The sequence below is a fragment of the Neopsephotus bourkii genome, unplaced genomic scaffold (assembly GCF_033783945.1).
Source record: "Neopsephotus bourkii isolate Nb327-2 ecotype Australia unplaced genomic scaffold, CSIRO-AGI_Nbou_v1 NB_1749, whole genome shotgun sequence".
NCBI classification, from domain to species: Eukaryota; Metazoa; Chordata; class Aves; order Psittaciformes; family Psittacidae; genus Neopsephotus; species Neopsephotus bourkii.
The window spans coordinates 3,219,705-3,241,787 of record NW_026902223.1 but is presented as its reverse complement, the minus strand read 5'-3'; the positions used below and the strand labels follow the sequence as shown (position 1 = coordinate 3,241,787).

Here is a 22,083-nt window from a genome sequence, read left to right as displayed (position 1 = left end):
AACCTGTGTGAAACCACAGCAGACGACTATGAGAGGTGTTTAAATAATGAGTAGGTGCCCTAAGGGGGTACTACATCTATTTACTGAGCATTTATTGCTGTGGAGAATGTCAACCTCGGAGTGATGCTCAGGGAAGAAGGACCTCCCAGTGTTGGCTGGGCTCTGCAGCTCACCCCATTACCTCACTTACACCACCACCACCACGTTCATGTGTCCACTCCTCAGAAACTCTGGAGAAGTTTCTCCACAGTCAATGAAGGTGTGATACTTGCAATTAGAGGCCCATAACCATCCATGTTGAGAGCTGCTGCCATGCCAGGCACTGTTAGAGGGACTGCAACATCACTGTTGCCTGGGCTTGATAAAGCACCACATTTTCCTGCCCCAAATCAGCCTTTACTGAATGAACAGCAAATGCTTATTTTGACAGATTTCTTTTGGCAATCCTGTACTTATGAAGAATACAAAGGCAATCATTCCTAAGCCACCAGAAACCGCTAACATCAAGCCCAACAAACTGTATTGGGCTCTGGGAAATGCAAGATCATCACCTGTGAACTTCAGGGCTTTCTTGAAGCCCAATTCACACCAAACTTAGAGATCCCAGTGGAAAACTCATGATTAATCTGGCTGGGGCAAACAGATGAGGATCAACATGCTTTGTTGCTGGATGATGTGCCTGGGCTGTACTTCACTGCTTGAACCTTCCCAGCAACAAACCTGTCTCATTCATAAGCACTTACAAACGGGGTTTTAAAATGAGAACACAGATGCTTGTATGTAATAGGAAAAGTAAGGGTAAATACAACTGGGTCTACAAGAAGATGCCCTGTTTTTAAAACTTAGCAAATTAGGAGTCAGTGACACTACATATGCATTACTTGTTTATCTGAAGCAACTGGAGAGGAAATAATCCTGTTAAAGAGTTGGCTGGATATATGCCTGCAGTGAGGTCCCATGGGATGGGTGTCAGAGTCGATGCAAACAGTGCCAGGGCTTGGACCCTCCTTTGGAGTAGCTTATAAATATTAAATATGAAACATTAAATATTAACAAAGAGGTGCAGTGCCCATTACACAGTATGCTACAAATGAGGTTAAAAGTGTGTATATTCTATTGTTTTAATTACAGTAAGACGAAACAAGCTCAGATATACCAAGAATCCCCAAAGAAGGGTTTTCTTTTTCAGAAATGCTTAAAATAACAAGAATAGAAATAAAGTTGGGACAAAGCTCTTTCTCCTGCAGGTGACAAGCTCATGGCTTGCACAGGAATACACGAGGGAGCCCAGCCTTTTCCCTGCCCTTCATTTTGAATCAGTGATGCTCTCACTCTGCCAGCCGTCCAAGACCAAAACGCCAAGGCGTCATATGAAATTTACAACTTAAAACCTCAAAATAAGGTTTATACACAGACAGAAAAAGCAACTAAAATACAATTTTCTTGCCAAAATGAACTATAAGCCAACTACTTTGCACTACTAGTGCCATTAATTTCAGCTACATCACTTTACACTGGTTTGGGATCTCTTTCATTGAAATAACTCGCACTTCAGGCTGTAATTTCTCCTAAACTGCTGATGTTTCCTGTGGGAAGGTTTTAAGTAGTTCTTCACTTGATGCTGCACTGAAATTCTCCCTATTGCTCTTCAGACCTCTAGACTATGGGATAGTGGAAGAAAGTGGGTGCCTGAGCCACTGCAGGAGCCTGAACACCGCAGGGCTGTAGTGCCTCCAGTCTAACATGGGATATTTAAGCAACAGGTTGCAAGTGGCCATAGAGAAACAACAGCCTGCTTGTGTCTAAGCCTGCTGAGGTATAGTTGAGAAGGATGGCTATTTCCCATTACAGCCTGGTTAATAGTGGTGTCTGGCAATGAGAGATACAATCAGTGAAGATTGTCTTTTTCTAATGATGGCTCTTTCTTGGAGATTTACACCAATCTTTGATGCCTGCTAGCACTTAGGCCACTGAATCTAGAATAAATGATACGGTAAATGCACAAACTTCTGCAGCCTACCTAAACCAAAAACTACACTTTTTCCCTCCTTTCGTTCTACTCTATTTCCTTTTTCTGCTTGAGTCCAGCCGTGGATTTATCCCGCAGGCAGAACTGCTGTTTGCTCAGCAGGATGAGCTGAAGGAAAAGGACTTTGGAAAGGTTTTAGTTATGCAGGGAAGAATTAAAAGGAAAAGAAAAACAAGCCACAAAACCAAAGGAAAATATCCCAATTCTCTGTGTTTCATGGTTGGTTATATAACCGATCTCCCTGGTTATATTTACACTCCTATAAATAGAGAATTGCTCTGAAAGAGTGGCCTAAAAACCAATGACAAACGGAGTCAGCGACCATCGGCGCTTGGGTGGGAGCGGGCGCAGGGCTGGTGGGGCTCAGCACGGGGACGAGGACATCTGGTCATAGTCGGGGCACTTGAGCAGAGCAGGGTAGCTACTGTTCATCTGCAGGGAGGCCTCGCTGGAGATATCCGAAGGGCTCCGTCCCCGTGCCCATGCGTCCGGGTGCAAGAACTGCCCCGAGTAGTCGGAGCAGTTGCTCAGACGGGGACGGTAGAAGCTGGGGTGAGGTCTGTAGATGTCCTCGGCCATGTATCGCTTCATGAAGAGGTAAACGGACATCACCCCGGCGCTCTGCAGGGATAGACAGACACGGCCTGATGCTCACAGCTGCCTTCTTCACCACCACCAGTACAGGACAAGAATACAAGCTGTTCTTTTTTGCACTGCCGACAGTGCACGAGGGCTCCTAAGAACAGTCACTTCGCTGCCCTGTGCCTCAGATCCACACAACCACATCTCCTCCTCCTCTGCATTTCATACTTGGCATCAAATGGTGATCAAACACCCCATTAGTGCTCCAGGCTTGGAGTCTGACCCTGCTGTATGTCTCCTACCTATGTATCTATGTAGTGTTTTATATATATAATAATAGATATAATAATAGTATTATACATATATCTAATACTACTGTATATTACCCTTCTGCCTGCACATCCTACCCTTAAACCCTGTCTGAGTCCTCTTTTTGCTAACAGCCTCAATACCCCCCTGTCCTAAGAACAGGATATACTCCTTACAGGGATGTGAGGGCTGCTACCTACCTCTGTGAGAAGGAATGAGATGGCAGAGAAGGCAAACGACCACCCATATTTGTAATTGAAGAACGTGTCCGAGTCCTTGGTCCTGTTCAGCATCTCGTCGTTAATGCTGGATATGTAGAGGACCAGCCCCACCACCAAGGACAGACCTGGGGAGAAACCAAGGAGAAGGACAGTGGGAAGTGCTTCAGGGATGAAGCCGCTGAAGAAGCACCTTCGTTTAAGACCTGACTTGTGGGTGAAAGTGTGAAACTCATGGAGAAGTTTCAGACCTCTCCTGATGTGAGACTGACGTGCCATGAGAGGCCTCCTCTCCCCCAGCACCTCCTTCTGCACGAGTGCTGGGTGCTTTCTCCTGCATCTCCTCACCACTGCCAAAAAGGAGTTTTCAACCAAGTGATTGCCCACCCTGCAAAGCCCAATCAGGCTGCAGGGCTGAGCCAGAAGCCCCTGTGGGTGATGACTGCAATGAGGAGCCACCCCAGTATGTTAGGAGAGCACCAGCACCTGTGAAAGCAAACGTGCTCCATGCTCAAGGGTTTTCAGGATTAAACCTGGACAGAAGAACTCACCGGAGAGGATGAAGAATATCCCCGAGACGAAGGCGAGGATGGTCCTGTGGGGCCGAATGTGACCGATGTTGCTCAGGATGAAGCCGATGAACATGAAGAAGAGACTGACCAGAGGGAAGGGGGTGGCAGAGCGAATCATCTCTGATGGGAGAGGAGCAGAGCAAAGGGACAATGGCTCAATCCTCCCCACATTGTGAGAAACAGGCTTGGCTGTGAGGTGGCTCCATCCCTCCTGCTCTCTGAACACCCTGCATCCTTCCTTGCTCCTGGTTAATGTGAGTGCCTCTGTGCTGCTCCCTGGCCCCTGGCAGGGCTTCCCCTCTTTGCTGATGAGCTTAGTAAAGAGGTGACTCTGGCTGCTGTGGGAATGGCTGCTAATGTTGGCATTTCTGAGGGTCTGTGTGAAGTCTGACATAGGAGAAAGCCATCAGAACCTGCATTCCTCTCTAGCTTTGCTATAAAACTGTTTGCTGAACGCTTAGCTACTAAATAAGAAATGACCACAGAATTCATTGTGAGAGCCGTGACACCCCATCCTTAATTCACCCAACTGTGTAATGTGTGAAATTGACTGTTACAGAATAAGTACAGCTGCAAATTACAGAGGAGACTTATAAAGCCAAACACTTCCATAAACATCAGTGCTGAATAGCCAGTGACAGGAAATTGTGCAGCTTAGAGCCTCTGTGAGCATCCTCCCATTAGAAAGTGATGTTCCCAAAAGCTTAGGCGCATATTGGGTGATTCATGGAGTAAAAAATGTAGTTGCATCCTTGCATGGTAGCACTGCCAAGGAAGTAGGAGCTTCTTCAGCAAGGACGCAGAGGATTCTTGAGGGGACCTCTAGTGACCCTTTGTGGGATGCAACAGGTAAGACCCCACTGAATCACTTACTCAGGACATTGACCGTGGACTCAGACGTCAGCTGGATGTTCATGGGCATGATGTATTCAATAGTGAAACACCGGCCATGCTCTTCACCTGCGGCAACACAGACCATAACTACAGACATCTCTTAACTACCATCTCTCTTGTGCTGAAGGGCTCCCCTTGTACACAAAAACATGTCAAGGCAGAGGGTTTAAGGTCACCCCAGGGGTGTTATCAGAGCTTTTCACTCCCCCAACTTTTCCAAAGCAGCCTTGAAACTTCATGGCATTTCAGGTTGGTCACTTTGAGATTCCCATCCCCTTGGATTTTATTCAGCTCCTGCAGCCAAGCCACTTCATCCATCTTGGCATGGATGGAGGGAATGGTCCAGCTGACCTGAATCTGAATTTTAGAGGAAAAAAGATGAAAGCTTTGAGCTGGTGCCTGAGGCACTGTGGCATGGAGAGGGACAGCAGTGGGGTCTGGCATGGCAGCAGCAAACTCACCCAAAGCCTGTTTGCAAAGGCACATTTATCCATCTGACTATTAAAGCTGGGCACAGGGCAGACCCTTTAAAAGTCAAAACACAGCACTGTACCAGCTACCAAGAAGGAGAAAAATGACTGCTACTGCTAAACCCAGGACATGGTGCTACTTGTCAAAGGTTCTGCCTGAGCTTGGAAACAAAGATGCGCAAAGCCTCCAAAAATCCTGGTTTTCCCCATCCCTTTCCCACAGTATGACCCTGACACCCACCAGACATCACCTTACTGAGGGGTGCTTTCGGGATGAGACCATACCTGCCAGGAAGCAGACCCTCCAGAGCCCCGAGTGCAGCGACAGTTTGATCTCAGCCGTCTGGTTTTGGGGCTGGACGATGCCCTCCTCCAGGTAGAGCCAGTAGTCGGTGCTGACGGAGATGCCCAGGAGGCCGAGGCCGCAGACAGCAAACACACTGCTGAGCAGGGTCAGCGCCTTCCTGCTGCAGGCACTCATCCCCAACAGCATAGGGGGCCGAGGCAGCGGCTGCCGGGAGCGGGGATGCAGCCGTCGGCACGGAGCCGTCTACAGCTCCTTGGAGGGATGGATGTGTCAAAGCTGTGCCCTCTGCCCTCTGTTCTTATATAGGTCGAGCTGAAAGAAGCCATTAAAACAATCACAGTGAGCCTTGACAGATGGAGAGTTTGAACTAAATCCCACCCGACTGCTGCCCCATGCTGGCCCAGGGCTTGGGAATGTGCTGAATGCTGGGTGCCAGCACTGGGAGGGAGCAGTGTCAGAATAGCTGTCCAGGAGCAGCTCATTGGCTCCCATTTTGTTTGCTGCAGGTGAATTCCTGCTGCTCTGGCCAAACCTGGTGCTTGTCTCCCCAAGGACGTAGCCAAACCACAGCATCTGCCATCCTCAGAGCCTTATCCATGAAGGGTGGCAGCACGAGCTGTATCCCCTTGGCACAGGAGCCTGTTGAGACTCATGGACCCATTAACGGGTCAACAAAGATGCTTTCAGCTGCTGGACCAAAACCACCTCCAGTGCAGCTCCAGCCACTACCAACAGTGCCATTTTACCTCTTCCAGTGCAGATTTACCCACTAGGGGATCAAGGTCCCTGTTTTGCAAAAACCATGCTATGTCTATGGACACTGAACATCATCAAACACCTTAGAGCAGAGCATGATGCAATCTTGCCTTCTTTTGCTTTTTACTGTGCTTGCTGATCAGTACTGGTGTTGACTGAACGCACAGACTGAATTGGTCCAAACTCAGCTTGTGCTTCAGGGGGAGGCAGGGAAACTGGGCCAGAGAGCTGCAGTCAGGCCCTGGGCAAACATTAAAGAAGGAGGCAAAAACTTCCCTCATCCCCATGTCGCTTATGGATGGAATCTTCTTAGTTTATTTCCTTCTATTTTTGCTGACATGAGGAGTTTTGCGGCTCTCACGGTGCCCTGCAGGCTGACAAAACATCACCAGAAACCGGAGTTCTTGGTGCGGCAGAGAAAAAGTGCAATTTGTATAGGGGGAAAAAGCCACAGAAATGAAAGATGAGAGGAACAAGAGCAAGAAGGGAAATATACGTGCGAGTGACGGTCTTCTGGGGAGTGGGAATGAGGCAGATAGCACTGACTGCTGCTATAAAAGCAGTATGAATCACAAAGTGCAGTGTAATGTGTGTTTTCCAAGGCACATTTTGCTGTTGTTCAGCAGTGCAAACAATATGGGACAAAATTAAAAATAATCCAGCTAGATGACAAAATCTGCCCAATTTAACGCAGCAGCAGCGGGATGCATCTCCCTTGGGCTCCCTTTGAAAGTGCACAAGCTGTGTTTGCGCTGCTTGAAGTTTCAAGGGACAACAAATGGGAGGGAGCTGCGCAGCACAGCTGCATCCCACTGCCTGGGAAGGAGGGCAGCATCCTCCTAAACACATATCTCATTTAAAACACCTATTCCCAAAATAGTGATGGATAAGCAATAGAGCCAGGGCAGGTATGTCATGTATGTCCCTAGGTGTCAGCTTTTGAACCCACGCAGGAATAACTCCACCATGCCTGTATTCACAGCCGGTGCTGGCTATAGCAGCACGTGTTGGTGAACAGGATCTTTGGAAGGGAAACTCATTGCTGTTATCACAGCAAAAGTGGTTGGGTTTAGTGATTAAATCGGATGTGGCTCCTTCCAGGGCTGGGAGATCAGAACTTGCTGTTCTGACACATCAGGGCAGGCGAGCAGACCAGAGGAGGGCTTTTTTCTTGCACCTCTGATATAAACTTATTAATCCTTACTTGCTTCCTGTGACTCTCAGAGATGCCAAAAGTCCCCACAGCTTGCACTTTTACACTCAGAAGTCTCCAAAGACAGTGTTCTGCCATAGTTCACTTATGATTAATAAGAGCAGACAAGGCTGATAGTTATTTCTTGCTGCTGAATGGCTGCTCTCTTGGGAGCTCTGTGCTCTTGCAGTGCCTATCCCCAGCACATCTATAGCACAGTGAAGAGCACCAAGCTCCTGACAGCCCGGTCCTGGGCTGATCCTGCAGCAAATGTCATAACAAGACTGATACGAAGGAAACTTGTAGCTACCATGGACTCCAAATAAGTGCATTTACTGAACAGATGCAATACCCAAAGGCCATCTGCACCTCCAGCTTGCTGCTCCAGGCAGCAATGAGAAGAGCAGCTAATGCTGCTGGAAGAGTTGCAAACTCTTGTGTAAAGAGAAAAAGGGGGAGAGAGACTTTTAGTATCACATCCTATCCCGAGTCCAAAGCAGGCAAGTACATCTTGGTTGGAAGCAGATGTACTTGCACCCTCAAGCGCTGCAGCAGCTCTGACAATTCTCTTCCACATGAAATTGAGGATTTGGCTTTTGCTACGTTCACATTGAGCCATTTCCCAGAAGGTACCGACCTACAGGAAGAGGAGCGCTGTCGCTCACAGGCAGCCCAAGCAGGAGCTCCAGCTCAGTACTGAAAGCTTTCCACCTTTGGCTTTGCTAACAAGCCTCATTTTTAACGTTCTCGTTTAATGCTTCCCTCAGCCCAAGAAAAGCAGGATGTGTTCCCAGGAGGAACATCTCCCTGCTAGGGATGTGAGGAGTGAGATGTATAGAGGAGATGTTCAGGTTTGTTTTCCCTGAGGAATTAGGAGGCAGCAGCTAAAGAAACTGGAAGCTATGGGGGAAAGAAGCACATCCTGCAAAGGTAGCCTTGCATCTTGGCTGCCTGAGGATGACCTTGTCAAGGGGAGAGACTAGCACAGAGCTATAGACATTAGCACGCTGCTCTACTCCTTCACTAGATAGGAATATGCCATTTCCATTTCTTATAGATCCCATTTGATCCAGCAATATAAGCAGGGAAAGCACAGATCATCTGGCTCACCCCTTCTTCCCCCTAACTCAGTTAGAGCTGTATTTTCTAGTTGCTGCCTCAAAATGAGCAGTGGTTACTACAGGGAGTCTCATCCCTCTTGGCAGTTTGGTGCCAAGATGGTAAAAGGAGCTGGAGTCTATTCTTGGCTCATGTATCATTGACAACCATCCTCCTTGCACATTTCTACTTAATGAGGAGCCAAAAAAATCAAAGTAGGGAGTATATGGAGGTCTAGATAGAGCCATTTGGAGGGAAATAGCTAAGTATCGCCTATGATTTGCTACCCATCAACACCAGACACTGGAAAATATACTCATTTAGCATCATTTATATTGGCCATTGGGGTGACGCCAGCAGCAGGGAGAGGGGTTGGGAGGCAGAGTCACGCCTCTCAATTGCCTCATTTCTTTTCTCTCTCACACTTCAATTTCCATGTAATCACGAATGCATTAGAGACTGATCCCTATTACTGCCTTGCTGGCACATAAAACTGAGCTGACCTGGTGGGGAACAGGAGGCAGGGATGGTGCAGCCGCTTGGATCAAACCTTCCCCATGTCCAGTGCCTGGAGAATTAGCAGGGCTCCCAAGAGAAATAGTTTTCAAGGACACCAGCAGGAGCTGGCTTGATGTTCAGCAAGGATTTAGTCCCCAGTAACCTTTACCAGCTGTGTTCTGCTTCCTACAGCTGGTAAAGGTGATGCTGGTCGGCTTCCAACAGTAGCTGTATTTTAAATTAAGTGAATATAGCCCCAAAGATTTCCAAGAAATAGGACCTTATAACAGCTCCTGCTCCTTCAATCACACTGTGCCTTCTGGTAGGAGTCCAGGGAACAATACAGGCAGTCTGCAATGTAATCTGCGGTCCTTGTAATGAATTTCTTCTTGTCCTGGAGCCACAGCTTCTGATGGAAGCTGCACACAGCCCATGCAGAACTGATCCCTTCAGAAAATGAAACGAAATTGGTGGTGTTCCTAAGGCAGTTCACTCAGATGAGGAGCGAGCTCAAGTCCTTGCCTATTGCTCCACAGCCACAGAAAGGAAATATTATCGTGGTCCAGATTCCTGAGCCCACTGCTCTATGACAGAACACCAAGCACAAGCTGCCACCACTCTGGGCTGTGTGGATGAGCTGAGAAAAACAGGTATATCACTGGTCTGGAGAGGGTGGTTGTATCAATAAATCACTACTCCATATTCAGCAGAAAACAACAGCACCTCCTGCCCTGGGTAAAGGTAGAAAGAGCAGGGCCAAGCAGGCCAAAGAGGCAGTGATTGGTTTTTATGTGGCTACAGCATCATTTCCAATTTCCTGACATTTGTGAAGAGGGGAAGCACTGCCAAGGTTACTGGAGCAGACGGGAGGGAAGGTTTTGTTTGTGGAGGGGTGCTGGTATCCAGGACAAGCCTGGCAACCTGTGCTTGTGAAAGCCTGATCCCTGCCAAGGGCAGGGAGAAATCAGAGGTTAAGCCATGGACGTGGAGCAGTGCGAGAAACTGAGCAGAAGATAAAGGAGAGGGAATGAAGCCTGGTGGAAGAAGGGGTAGAAAACCCACTGAGTGAGCAACCGATATACCAAGAGCATCAGGGACATGGGTAAGGGCTGGCAAATGCAGGAGAGCAAGAGCTGTGATGGAGCTGAGCTGAAAGGACCAGCTCCCACTAAGCTGGAACAAGAAAACTGGGCTGGCTAAAAATAAAGGGCCTTCAAGCAGCACGATCTCTTCCTCAGGACACAATGCAAGCCACAGCCGTGGGCAGAAGTAAATAGGTCAAGGAGAGGGGCTATTTCAGAACTAAACTTCCCCGAGCTGGTAGGGCTTAGGCAGGCAGGACCATGCTGGGGGCTGGCTAAGGCCACTGCCACATTGTCACTCCCTTCAGACAGCACATCATCACCCTGGCTCCCTCATGGGCAAATCCAGAAAAGCCTAATTTGGCCATTAATACCTCCAGTGCAATAGAAAGGTGGTTGTGAAAGGACATAGTGGTTCCCACTGAGCTAACGGAGCACCCGAAGGGTGTAAATGCTTTGGTCCTAAAGCAGCCTGTGCAAGATGCAGCTTGCATCCTGCTGAATTGAACTGATGCTGTCAGTTTACAAAGGGTTTTATCAATGTGAGGAGCATGTAGTGAGGTGACTTTGGCCACAGCCAAGTGTACGCATCTCATCAGAGAGGGGGAAGAGGAGGAGATGGTGTGTGCAGTGCCTGCTGCTCCATCTGGAAACCCAGGAGAAGCAGCTCCACAAACCTGAATACTTGGTGATTGGGAAATTACTGCATGGGAAGCAACAGTCCCTCCTGAAGCTTGGCAAAGGTGTACTGCAGGTAGGAGAGAAGCACAAGATTGCTCTGCCTCCATACACCAGCTGAAGGGGAGCAGGAATGGCTGCAGAGAAAAGCAGTATCTCCTGTGCTGGTCCACTTAATGGGAAATGGTTGAAGGGGATGTGGGATGCTGGTCCATAGGGTTCCCAGGAGCACTGTCCTGGGCTGCTGGCACATGCCATCTCACGTGGCACATAGGAAGACAGAAATATATAAGGCAGCTTTATAGAGCTGCATTAGTGTCATAAACAGCTCAGTTTCTGGGAGAGAAATCATGTATTGGTAAAATCAAGTACAGAAATAAATCTTTTTGAGTGGAGGAGGTTTAGCCTGATACTAAGAAACCAAACAGTCCATCTCATGGGTGTTTGAATGGCACTAGTAACTGTGACTATGAGCCATAAACTTCAAAAGGATCAATACTGGACTTGAAAGCTTTCCCTTGCAGTGCCATTACAGCCGGGTAGAAACAGCAGCATTGACTCTATCGAGCACGCAGGGCTCACAGGCTCTCCAGAGAGGGTTTAAAACAACCCCCAGAAGGCTGGTTGTGAGTTATTTACACTTAGATTGAGCCACAGCAATGATAAACCTGTTAAGTTTTTGCTTGTCATCAGACATAAGGAACACCTGAGAAACAATAGGAAGAAGCTACCCGCTGAAATGCTCACCACTCATTTTGTGAGTGGGATTACTTGGCAGTTTTCTCTTATAACTGACTTCCATATTTTTCCTGAGAAATTCCCCTATTCCCTAGCACTTCCCATACTTTATTTCTTGTCCGAGTTATCTTTTTATGCTTGATCAAAAATCCATTCATGGTAGTGCAAGAGTGAAGGAAATGTTGCATAGAAAGTACCATATTTTACTGCTGACCCCACTGCCTGCTTAGCGAGCCCTCAAGGCTGACCCTCAGCTGCTCTTCCCTCTCCTTTAACCACACACCAGCCTTTTTGCTGTGGACTGCTCAAAGCCTGCCCTTTTTGCCTAGGTCTGGTTTGCAGAGGAGGTTGTTACTGGTTAACTGAGCGCTCCTTCGGCTCGGTTCAATATCAAATGATGTTCCCAAGGTCAAAGGAGCAGCAATTGAGGTTTATTTCCCCACCCCAGCCCTGGAAGCAGACACTTTCCCAAATAGGCCATCTCTGCTGTGCCCGTGCCGAGGCGATGGCTCTGCTCCAGCTCGCTCACACTAATGGCTTTGAATGATGCCAGTAACATTCAGCAATCAACTCAGCAGCCCCCTGGTCCCGGCTCACACGCTGCTGGCACAGCCCATGTGTGTACAGCCAGTGCTCATTCACATGGGCTTTCTGCATCCGCAAATATCCCTTCCCAAACCTTTTATGCAGCACATCCCACGCGCGCATCTCCTTTCTCCTTGGTGGTGAAGGCTCTTACCTTGCTTAACCCCAGCTGAAGCAATGCTTTGGCAAGCAGAAAACCTGCGGCACTGGTTGCAAAGATGGGAAGCTCGGGTTCCAAAGGGTCCTTGATGGATGCTTTGGCTGCAGGGTGGCTCTGGGAGGAGCTGGGAGCGATGTGGCTTTAGCAGTGGGCAGGGGAGAGCTCCTGGACCATAGGAAAGAGCTCCCAGACCATAGGGAAGTGTTCCTGGATCATAGGAAAGAGCTCCTGGACCATAGGAGAGGACACAGCCTTGCTTCTGCTTCTCCAGTTGACTCACAGGAGGGCTGCACGCTGTGGGGACACGGGGACAGGGGTGCAGCAGTCAGGTCTCTGCATCCACGTGCCAGCAGCTCCTACCCTGTGGGTTTGTAGGAAAGCATTACACAAAGTGTATCACTCAAGAGCAAAATGAGAGCTGAAGCTCTGAGCTTGCAGCTTGCCCACGCACCCAAGTCCAGTTCCCTAGGTCTGAACTATATATATGTACGTTCAAGGTTTACACCAGTAACAATAGCTGAGCCCTTTCCTCTGCAGAGCCCTTCCCAACGCCCTCTCACCTTCTGCATATCAAAGCTAACGTACAGTATTCCCCTCCTTGCAGTGTGTCAGAGTGCTCGCAGCCAGGGGCATGACTCAAACTGCTCATTTCAATACCCTACAAAGAGCTGTAAAAGCAGAATAAAAGGGGGATATCTAGAGCTGCAGAGCAATCCAGCTGGGGACTTGGCTGTAAAAGCTGCAGAGATCTCAGTGCTGTGTGCTGCGGAGAGCAGGACCTGCCCATTAATCTCTGCCTGCGGTACATTACAAGCTATATTTTATACCCTAAATATATAAACTCCAGTAACCCAACGATCCAGTGACCCTCTTCTGGCTTCGGTGCAGTGCTTCCCTCTGCTCAACTTGGCTGGCACAGAGGAAGCCTGAGCAAGCCCAGCAAGAAGAAGGAGTGAAGGCAATGTAACCCTCAGCTGCAGGCATCTGCTTTCCAACAGGACCAAGACTGGCTGGTCTAGTGGAATATTAAATCTTTAACAGTTGGCTCTTCACTTCAACATTCAAGATGCCACAAAGTCCTGCAATGACCTTGTATATTATAAAGAGGAGAATTAGCTTCTTTGCACAATAGCTTTTCTGTATGTCCTTCCAGCAGCAAGGCAGGTCACGGCACGACTGAACATCTCGGGTACCTTTTCCTAAAGACACTGATGCTGTTTGAAAACGAAGTGGATATGAACACAGCCCACAAATGCAGTGCAAGCCCTGCAGGAGCTGTGTGTTTTGAACGCCAGCACATGAGATTTCTCTGGGCTATAAACTCCTACTGCTACAGGTCTAAGAAAAGCCCCATTCCCAGCCCAGGTTCCGAGAGATGAGGCTGCTCCACAGAGCGTGGCCAACACCTCTGTTTCCTTATTTCCCCTTACCCACCAGTGTATGACAGCCTGAGCTAAATGAAGCACTGGGAGACAAAAAATAGCATCAAGAGCTAATTAAAACTCTTCCACCTCCCCCGTGTCAGCAGTGGGGAGAAGCGAGCCGCAGGTACCCGTGCCATGGAGGCAGGGCAGCCCACCACGGCTCATCCCTGCCTGCTGCAGCTCCTCTCACCAGCACTGGCAGCTGGAGTGCTTTTATGAGCACTTTCAGTGTGATAAATGAGGGAAAGCAAGAAATCCCCCGAGCGCCGCCGGCATCTCTGAGCGATGAAGGCTGCAAAGCAGCACGGTGGGGAGGTTGCACGTGGCTGCCAAGACCCCTGTCCCTTTGGTGTGATTAAACATGATTGCTAGCATGAAGCAGATGCCTTGTTAGACAGGAGACGTGCTTAGAAACCAGCCTCTGAGTACCAAAACAATGGCATAAATAAAGTGGAGAAGGGCTGTGTCGCCCACACGTCAGGCAAACATCTTAATAACCCAAGCGCCATTCGTGGCTGTCGTGAAGCCCTGTTACCAAACACAATGGCAGCTCCATCCAGCTTTGCTTGAGCAGTTTGGGACACAGCTCCTCAGATAGCAGAGGTCATCATACAAAAGCTCCCCAGGTCTGATGCTGAGCAGCCACAGTTTTGTCCCATCTTCGTGTAGGAAAGGCCTTTGCTTTGTGTAACTTGCTGGGTTCAGTAGTCAGGAATACTGAAGTACATAATAAGCATTTTCACACCATTGGAGATATCAAACTTCCTATCATCACCCAGATTTTAGCAAGGCTCATTGCTAATTCCAGGGTTTAACAGTAAATGCCTCAGCAAACAGGGCAGGAAAAGCCACGCGGGACACGGAGCAGCCTGAGCCAGGCAGAGGCAGCATGACCTGGTCAGAGGAGCACAGCCCAGCAGCACAGCCACATCATGGGGAAGGGAATAGACTGGGTCTCACCCAGTTTCCATCCTTCCCCCAGGCCAGCACCAATTACCAGGTGAAACTTGGCCTGCCTGGTGTACCTGGTCTTCACCAGCACCCCTCTCCTATCCACACAGTTCCTTGGTACCACCATGTGCTTGCATCTGCAGCATCCCCCCCAGCAGTACCTCTCCTGCCACCTTTATAATGACCTGATATTTTCTTCTCCATGTGGTCTGGAAGATATTTTACAGTAAGAGCTGTAAAGCAGCTGACACACATGATGCTGATGTTGCTTTCCTCTTCATATGTCTTTACCTGTACATTGTACAGAAAAGGGCACCTCTGTCCCAGTTTGCCTGTAGTCACCTTTTCCGTGTTTCAGGAGAGATGTGCTGCTTCCCAAGCAGCAACTCAAGCTTCAGCAGGATTTAACACAACTTCCCAAATCACCCAGTTTCCTAGCTTGGGTTTGCTGTGTTGCCTCTGGCCATCTGCATCTTCCAGGGTCTCCCAGCAGCATCCAGGAGAGGACCATTTTCTGTTGAATACAAGTCAGTGCAGCTCTGAGCATCCTCACAGAGGCACGAGGGAAACTGGGGATGGTGACAAAAGAAAGCAGGGCCCCAGCTTGGATCAGGTGTTTTGGGAATGTCACAGGCAAAGCTTTCTGTTCCTGTAGAAAGCGATGACATCCACCCTCACTCAGGTAAGAGGCATGGTGGCAGGAGATGAAGGCAGAGCAGCTGCCAGTCCCTCACAGCTTCATCTAGACCCTGCCACAGTCCTGGGAAGAGCTCTTGGATAACAGGCTTCCAGCTATGAGACAAGCAGGATGTTCGTAGTCCATCCTTCCAATGGAGGATGCTCCGAGATTCCCCCATCTGCCTTGTGCCAGCACCTGCTGCAGGATCCCCATTGGCACCTTCCATTTGCTCCAGTGTCTGACTTGAGCATCACCTCAGGTCAGCACTTTGCAAATAGTTCAATGTTTTTCTTCTGTGATAGACTGTATCTCAGTCCCCCAAATGCTAACCCTTACAAACAAACAGCTCACCTTTAGCCTGGGACATGGCACCCAGGGAGTCCTGACAGAGGAAGGACTGGAAACCTTCCTGTCTGCACCCATCCAAGCAGTGGTTGCAATGGCTCACCCAGGCTTGGCATTATGGTATCAACCTCTGCTGATGGATTTTTTATAACCAAATGCTTACCAAATCACTCCTCCTGCCTACACCCAACTTTGTGACTGCTGCAAACACTGAGGTTTCTCCGCACCCTGCTCACAGCTCTGCTATCCCCACTGTCCTGCAGGCTGCAGAGCACTGGAGGACACAGATGCCCATCCAGAACCCCTCTGCAGTCCCACACTCGGGCCACATCTGCCAAACAGACCTCTTTGAGCAATCAGAGCTATTCCCAGCCAGAGCTGTGCAGGGAAAAGGAACATTTACTGTAACCAAGTGTTTAATGTCTCGTGGGAAGCCAGGGCCATGGGGCTGCCCATGTGTAGGGCTTTGAGGGTGAACGAAGTCCTCCCCAGGCAGACCCGAGCCTCTGCTCCCTGCGGATGTCACCCAGCAGCACTGGATGGGCACCGAGGGGGAAAATGCAGGTTCTCTTGGGTCAGTGGATGCCATCTGCTGTGCTGCTCAAACAGCCCCCTCGGTGCGGCCCTCAGCACCGCTCTAACGAGGTTTCTCACTGATGAGCAGTGATACCTTCCTTGTAATAAAGGAAAAACTGCAACTCCCAACTTCCAAAGGGACCAGACATAAACTCCACTCTGCTTAACAGCCCGTTTTCCGAGCCTGATGGTGCATCAGTGTTGTCCTGTTACAAATTCCATTCTCCTAGTAAATATTTCACTACAAATGTCAGAAGTTTGTGGCTGAAAAGAATAAACTGGTATGACTTTGATTCCCAATCCTCTCTCTAGAACACACCTGAAGCTCAAACTCCCTTTAATTTCAATCAGATTAAGGCTCCCAGGTAACTTTTGACCTAGACTCCATCATCCAGCTGTTTTCAAAATGCCATCTTAAACCCAGGGCTTTAAATCTTCCCATCTGACTTACAGAAACCTCCCAGCACTGTACCCTTGCATAGCTCACAGCTTACAGATACTGCTGAAGCCTCTGCAGGCTTGTGCATTATTTCCCTTTAGAGTTTTATATTCGCTTCCCTCTCCATAAATGAAGCTGAAGCTGCAAAAGCTGTGGTATGGATGCTGCCAGGTGGGGATTCATTCAGCTCAATGAATATATTCAACAGCTACAGCAATCCAGCAAGGGATCGGAGCAATAAACACACAGAAGCATTTCTGTCTCCTGGATGCCACGTGGGGCAGCCGCAGGGCTGCTGAGGGGAAGGCATGATGGCAGCAGGGTGGGCTGCAGAGAGCCCTTTGCCTTTTTACATGGTTGTGCTGTGACAAAATGAAAGGGTGTCCCTGAGATCCAGCAGCTGATGAGCCTCTGACAGGAGGGAGCCCAAATACACTTGTGAAACCAAAGGGCAGCAGTGATGGAAACACAGGAATGCCCCTCCTGCCCAGGTCACACCACCAGTGCTGCTGCTACTGCACAGAACTCAATGGAAATGCTCTTTTTCAGCGTTCCTGCTGGAGCAGTGCTGTTTTCAGTGGGTGCAATGCCCTTGCTGCCCTTCCCAAAGGCTCACCTGCACCATGCAGGGCACCTACCAGCTCCAGTGGGGCCTCCTCCTTGTTGCCGTCTCCCCTGTGTGGGTTCAGGGGGTGCAAGGGACACGATGGGGGTGGCAATGCTGCAGGTCAGAGTCCTCTCTGGTCACCACCAAGGAGCCTCCTGCTGCTCTGCTTGGGAGACCCAACCTAAGAGCTGCAAAAAACATCACCTGTCAGGGGCTGATGAAGTTTTACAACATGCCAAGTGATAAACCAACAGTCGAAGGATGTGTCGGATGCCCTCCCTGCTCACAGCCGTGGTGGTGAGGTACCACACTTCCCATTTCACCACCTTTCACGGGATATGAATAGTGCATGGAGAAGTGCAGACAGGCTCCACGTCCCTGTTTGCCTGGTCCTATGGTAACACATGAACCAGCTGGTTTGGGTTATTTTCTTCTCTACTTTACTTAACAACCGGGTGAGGTTTTTCTCAGGTGGCTTCACCTGGATTCACACTCCTCTCTCCAAAGGGTTTGCAACAGTGAAAAGCACTGGTAGCCCCTGACTTCCAGCAAATTTTACATTCCCTGTGTTGGATGGGAGGCTTGGAGCAAGCTGCTCTAGCGGAAGGTGTCCCTGCCCGTGGCAGGCGGTTGGAACTGGATGAGCTTTAAGGTGTTTTCCAACCCAAACCAGTCTTTATGAAAATACACTTCCTTTCCGAGGCTCAACGTGCCAAAGTCACTGATGAGGAGAGGGATGGATGCTCACAGCGCCCAAGCGATGGCCTCTGTGTCCGAGCAGCCTGGTGGAGGAACACCCCTGGGTGTAGAACCCGGGATTTACCGGATCCCGGTGCTCTGAGGTCTGACCGGGAGGACTCGGGGCTCCGGCAAACCCCGGCTCCCAGCGCCCGGGCGGTGCCGTTGGAGCGGGGCCGGAGCAGCCGGGCAGGTACCGAAACCGCTTCCCCACGGCCACACGGGCACCGGTACCCGGGTCCTGCCTTGCTCTCGGCACTGGGACCGGCTCCGCGCATCGGAGCCCGAGCGGCAGCTGCTGCCCGGGGCGGTGCCCGCTCCCCCCGGGCGCTACCGAGGGCAGGGCCGGCTCCGGCTCGGGGGGATATGGAACGTGTACAAATGGATCCATTGATCCCTCAGCCCGTGCCCCTCCGCGCCCGGCGGCACCTCCCAGACACCCCCCCCCCCGCTTTAAACTTCCAGGGCTTCACATCCAATTCGGGACCCCCCTCCCCGGTCCCGGGAGCAGCCCGGCCCCGACACGAGAAGCGGCACCGGCACCCGCCTCCCCCCGCCCCGCTCCGCTCGGTCCCCGGCACCCACCGGCCCCGCGGGCGCTGCTCCGGCAGCGGGACGCGGCCGTCGGCCTCGGGGATGCTCCGCGCCGCGGCGGGGAGGGGAGGGCATCACATGGCGCCGGCGGGGACAGCCCACCTCTCCCTCCCTCCCTTCATCCATCCCCCTTTCCCTCCCTCCATCCCTCCTTCCCTTTCTCCGTCCTCCCCGTCTCCCCCTCCCTTTTTCTCCATCCACCCCTCCTACCTCCCTCTCACTTCTCTTTATCCCTCCTTTCCCCATTCCTCCCTCCCCTTCCACCCTTTTCCCTTTATTCCCTCACTTTCCCTCTATTCTGTGCTCTTTTCCTCTAGCTCCCTGCTTTCCCCAGCCCCTCGGCTGTAGCTGGTGGCTCCAGTTCACCACGGGGCAGGGGTAGCAGCCAGCACTGCCCCTCTGTACATCCTCCCTTCCAAGCACCTCCACAGCCCCCCTGCACCCCCTAACCTGGAAAACCATGGTCCCCTCTGGGGTGGCAGCGCTGAGTGGGTGATGCACCCTGGGACACAACACATCTGGGAGCTGGGGAAAGGAAAACTGGCTCTGTGGGTTAAACACACCCACAGCTAAGGACAGAGCAGACAGCGGGGAGGGCTGAGGGCAGCAAGCCAGGGTGCTGGAGAAAGCCAGCTTGGCAGGGCTGGGACCAGGGCAGGGAGAAAGCCAGGGCTAAAGGAGAGGGACACAGGGGCAGATGCTGTGGGCTCTGGAAGCCACGTTCAGAAGTGATTCAGCCAAAACACACAGAATATTAGCAGCAGAGCCAAGAATAAGCAGACAGCTCTACCAGTGCGTCCAGCAATGGGACACTTCACTGGATACAGCAGGAAGGACGAGGAAAGGGTCACACACCATGCAGGTGACTCCTGCTATGTGAGCTGCCAGTCCCAGCAGCAGGGCCAAGGGCAGCTCACAGCACCATTGCAGTGCCAGAAGCTCAGATTTGTGCAGTGATTTCTGCAGTGAGAGCTTATTCTGTGCAAGGGCTTTGCATGTGCCAGGGTGGCTCCTGCAGTGGGGAGCTGGGCAGCAGCAGCAGTGGGGCACCTCTGACACCTCCCAGCAGGAAAGCAACAAAAGCAATCTGTTAATTACAAGTCTGATAAATTCAGTTTCTAATAAGCACTTAGGGCACCAGTTCCCAGTGGTCTGGCTAAAACGTGCTGCATCTCTGCTGGAGGCATCCTCAGTTAGCAAAACATGACAATCCTAGATGGAATAATTCAAAGCAAAGTGAGATATGAGATGCAGAGGAGGTGTTGGTTGGATGGCTTGTTTGAAGTCAGTGCTCTGGCTTGTTGAGCTCTGCCTTGATTGATAGAGATAATGGAAAATGATGCAGATGTGCAAGATTTGATTTCTCCAACGAGAACACAGTGGAGCCCCCAGTGAGATGCAGGCTGGTGGAAACCTGCCTCCCAGTAGGGCCGCAGCTGGCAGCCAGGGCATAGTGGTTATTTGATTTGAGGGACTGCACCTCCACATATGTTCTTTTGCCCTAAATTACAGCAATACTTAAGTTACAGCAAATTCAGCATGTTTTCCTGGGCTCATGTCTCGGCCCCCTAAGGAAGAATTGGCTGGCCTTGCAAAGATGCATCCTTCACCATATCCTTCCTTGCAGCTGGAGCTCTCAAAACAATCCCTAAAGGTATTTGGTACCTCTCATTCGCATTTGGGGAAGAACAGAAGGCAGCAAATCCATCAGGGGGTGGACAGTAAGGACAGAGCAGGGATTGGGTCAACAGAATGGATTCTGCACTGGAACATGGAGGGAAAAAGAGGTGATGCCCTCTGGTACCCCAGCCCCATGCAGCTCCAGAGAGGAGGCAGCTTCCCTGGGATCAAGCTAATCAGCAGGGAATTACCAATAAAGTCAAGTTACAAGAGGCAGGCTAGACCTGGATGTTCATCATGTTCTGTCAGGGTGCATTATTTAATACAGTAATTGGCTGCTCCATCACTTTTCTTTGCTCTATATTGGTAAAAAAAACCCAGCAAAACAAAGCAGACCTTCACTTCCTCCAGCCAGGCAATCTGCTGTATTAGCTGCTTGGGCCCTGAGTGAGGTTATTTGAATACAGCATGAATAAAGGCTGCAGCTCATACAGCCAGTGACATAATTAACCATTACAGTGTGAGAGGCCCCCAGCAGCCATGCATATAATCAATTAGAAATACACATTTTGGGCTTCAGCCTCCCCCCTCTTTGCTTCTGTACAAATGTGCCTGGGCTAAAACACTCGGATGGATTTTCCATCGCTGTTTGTCTCACACAGCAACTTCTGTCACGGCAAAGCACATGCATGATGCCAGCACTAACACCAGGAGTCTCCCACCAGCATGGCAGGGCCCGGCTGCAGGATGGTACCAGTGATGCCTCCCAAAACTTCAGGAACACAGCTGAGTTTTCCTACCTCGTTAGCAGCTATCCATAATTCCTTCCCCATAACACCTACCTCCTGCTGACAGCAAAAGATGGTGAATGTGAAACAGAAACCCCTTCTCCTGGCCAGAAGCTTGGTGTGGCTGCTCCAGGCAGGACAATTATTACTTAGCATCTTCTCAGCATCCTCCAAAACTTGGGGAACAGCTTTGCCACATCCTGCTTTTTGAATGATGTGACACCATCTTGTGTTGCATCTCCAAAGCAGCATCACTTCAACCACCCCACTTTTCACTATTTCCTGCCTTGCTGCCTCCTCCCCAAGAGTGAGGATCTCTCACCAGAGCTACATGTGGGGCCAGTGAAGCTGGGTGGGACCTTGCACCTCACAGGGTGTTACACAGCTGTGCCAGCAGGGCTGAGTTTGATCCTTGTGCTGGCGGAGCTCCCTTGAACACCATGTCCAAAACTAGCATGGATGCATGAAGTTCTAGAGATGCCTGATCAGGCAGCTTTATGATGCACTCAAGATCAAATCTTATTAGTGAAGAGGGATCTGAGCTTCATTAATGGCCCAGATCAGATGCAATCCTTTACAGCAGCTCTCCCTGGCTCTGGGATGTTGAGAACCCATCTCCTTTCAGTCACAAGTGTTTTATTTCTGCAGGTGGCACCTGCAGGGAGCCTTTTCCCTTCCAGCAGAAGGCTCTCAGGACATTACACAATAGAAGGCCTGGGCTAGAAGCTGATAGAACCCCTCAGGTTTGCCTCCCATCCCACTCCCTCCAATTTACACTGAGTTATTCAGACACCAAACCTGCCCAGCAAAGTGGCTGGGATGAGGTGCCCACAGGCAGCCACCCCTCAAGCCCACGTGTGGCTCTGCTCTGGCATCAGACAACAGCTATCACCCAATTTTAACTGTACACCAGGCTGTAAAGGAGCATTTTGGACCCAGGAAGGGAAAATCTGCGCTAGGCAGAGATCGCACTGTTTGGCCAGGGAAAGAGGGGAGCAGGCAGATGCAGTGATTTGGCGATGTGATGCTGAAGCTGCTGTGGCTTGTGTGGGAGGTGACGGCTGCTCCATGCCAGCTGCCTTGGTGCTTGCTGTTTTTGTCATCTCGTGGGCAGCACGGCTGGAGGGAGGCTTGGGCAGACACTGGACCACTGC

At 50.3% G+C, this 22,083-nt stretch overlaps 1 protein-coding gene and 1 long non-coding RNA gene across 2 annotated transcripts; both read right to left on the bottom strand.

Annotated features, from left to right (window-relative positions):
- Positions 1–1,909: 1,909 nt before the first annotated feature.
- Positions 1,910–12,346, bottom strand: CACNG5 (calcium voltage-gated channel auxiliary subunit gamma 5). Its single transcript, XM_061376913.1, has 6 exons — positions 12,163–12,346; positions 5,360–5,693; positions 4,584–4,670; positions 3,690–3,830; positions 3,121–3,266; positions 1,910–2,650 (listed from the first exon to the last, which is right to left on the bottom strand). Exons 2-6 carry the CDS (start codon positions 5,565–5,567, stop codon positions 2,393–2,395), a joined length of 840 nt encoding a protein of 279 aa, XP_061232897.1. The 5' UTR covers positions 5,568–5,693; positions 12,163–12,346; the 3' UTR covers positions 1,910–2,392.
- Positions 12,347–12,389: 43 nt separating this feature from the next.
- On the bottom strand, positions 12,390–18,644 carry LOC133225198 (uncharacterized). Its single transcript, XR_009729056.1, has 3 exons — positions 18,513–18,644; positions 17,199–17,377; positions 12,390–12,462 (listed from the first exon to the last, which is right to left on the bottom strand). It is a non-coding gene; the product is annotated as an uncharacterized LOC133225198 (long non-coding RNA).
- Between the last annotated feature and the right edge of the window lie 3,439 nt (positions 18,645–22,083).

Excerpts from the sequence above, each read along its gene's own strand:
- CACNG5 (XM_061376913.1), bottom strand. The coding sequence starts at position 5,567 with ATGCTGTTGGGGATGAGTGCCTGCAGCAGGAAGGCGCTGACCCTGCTC. Across the intron at positions 3,267-3,689 it reads GATATTCTTCATCCTCTCCG|GTCTGTCCTTGGTGGTGGGG; the intron begins GTGAGTTCTTCT and ends GTTTCTCCCCAG. Across the intron at positions 2,651-3,120 it reads TCTCATTCCTTCTCACAGAG|AGCGCCGGGGTGATGTCCGT; the intron begins GTAGGTAGCAGC and ends CTATCCCTGCAG.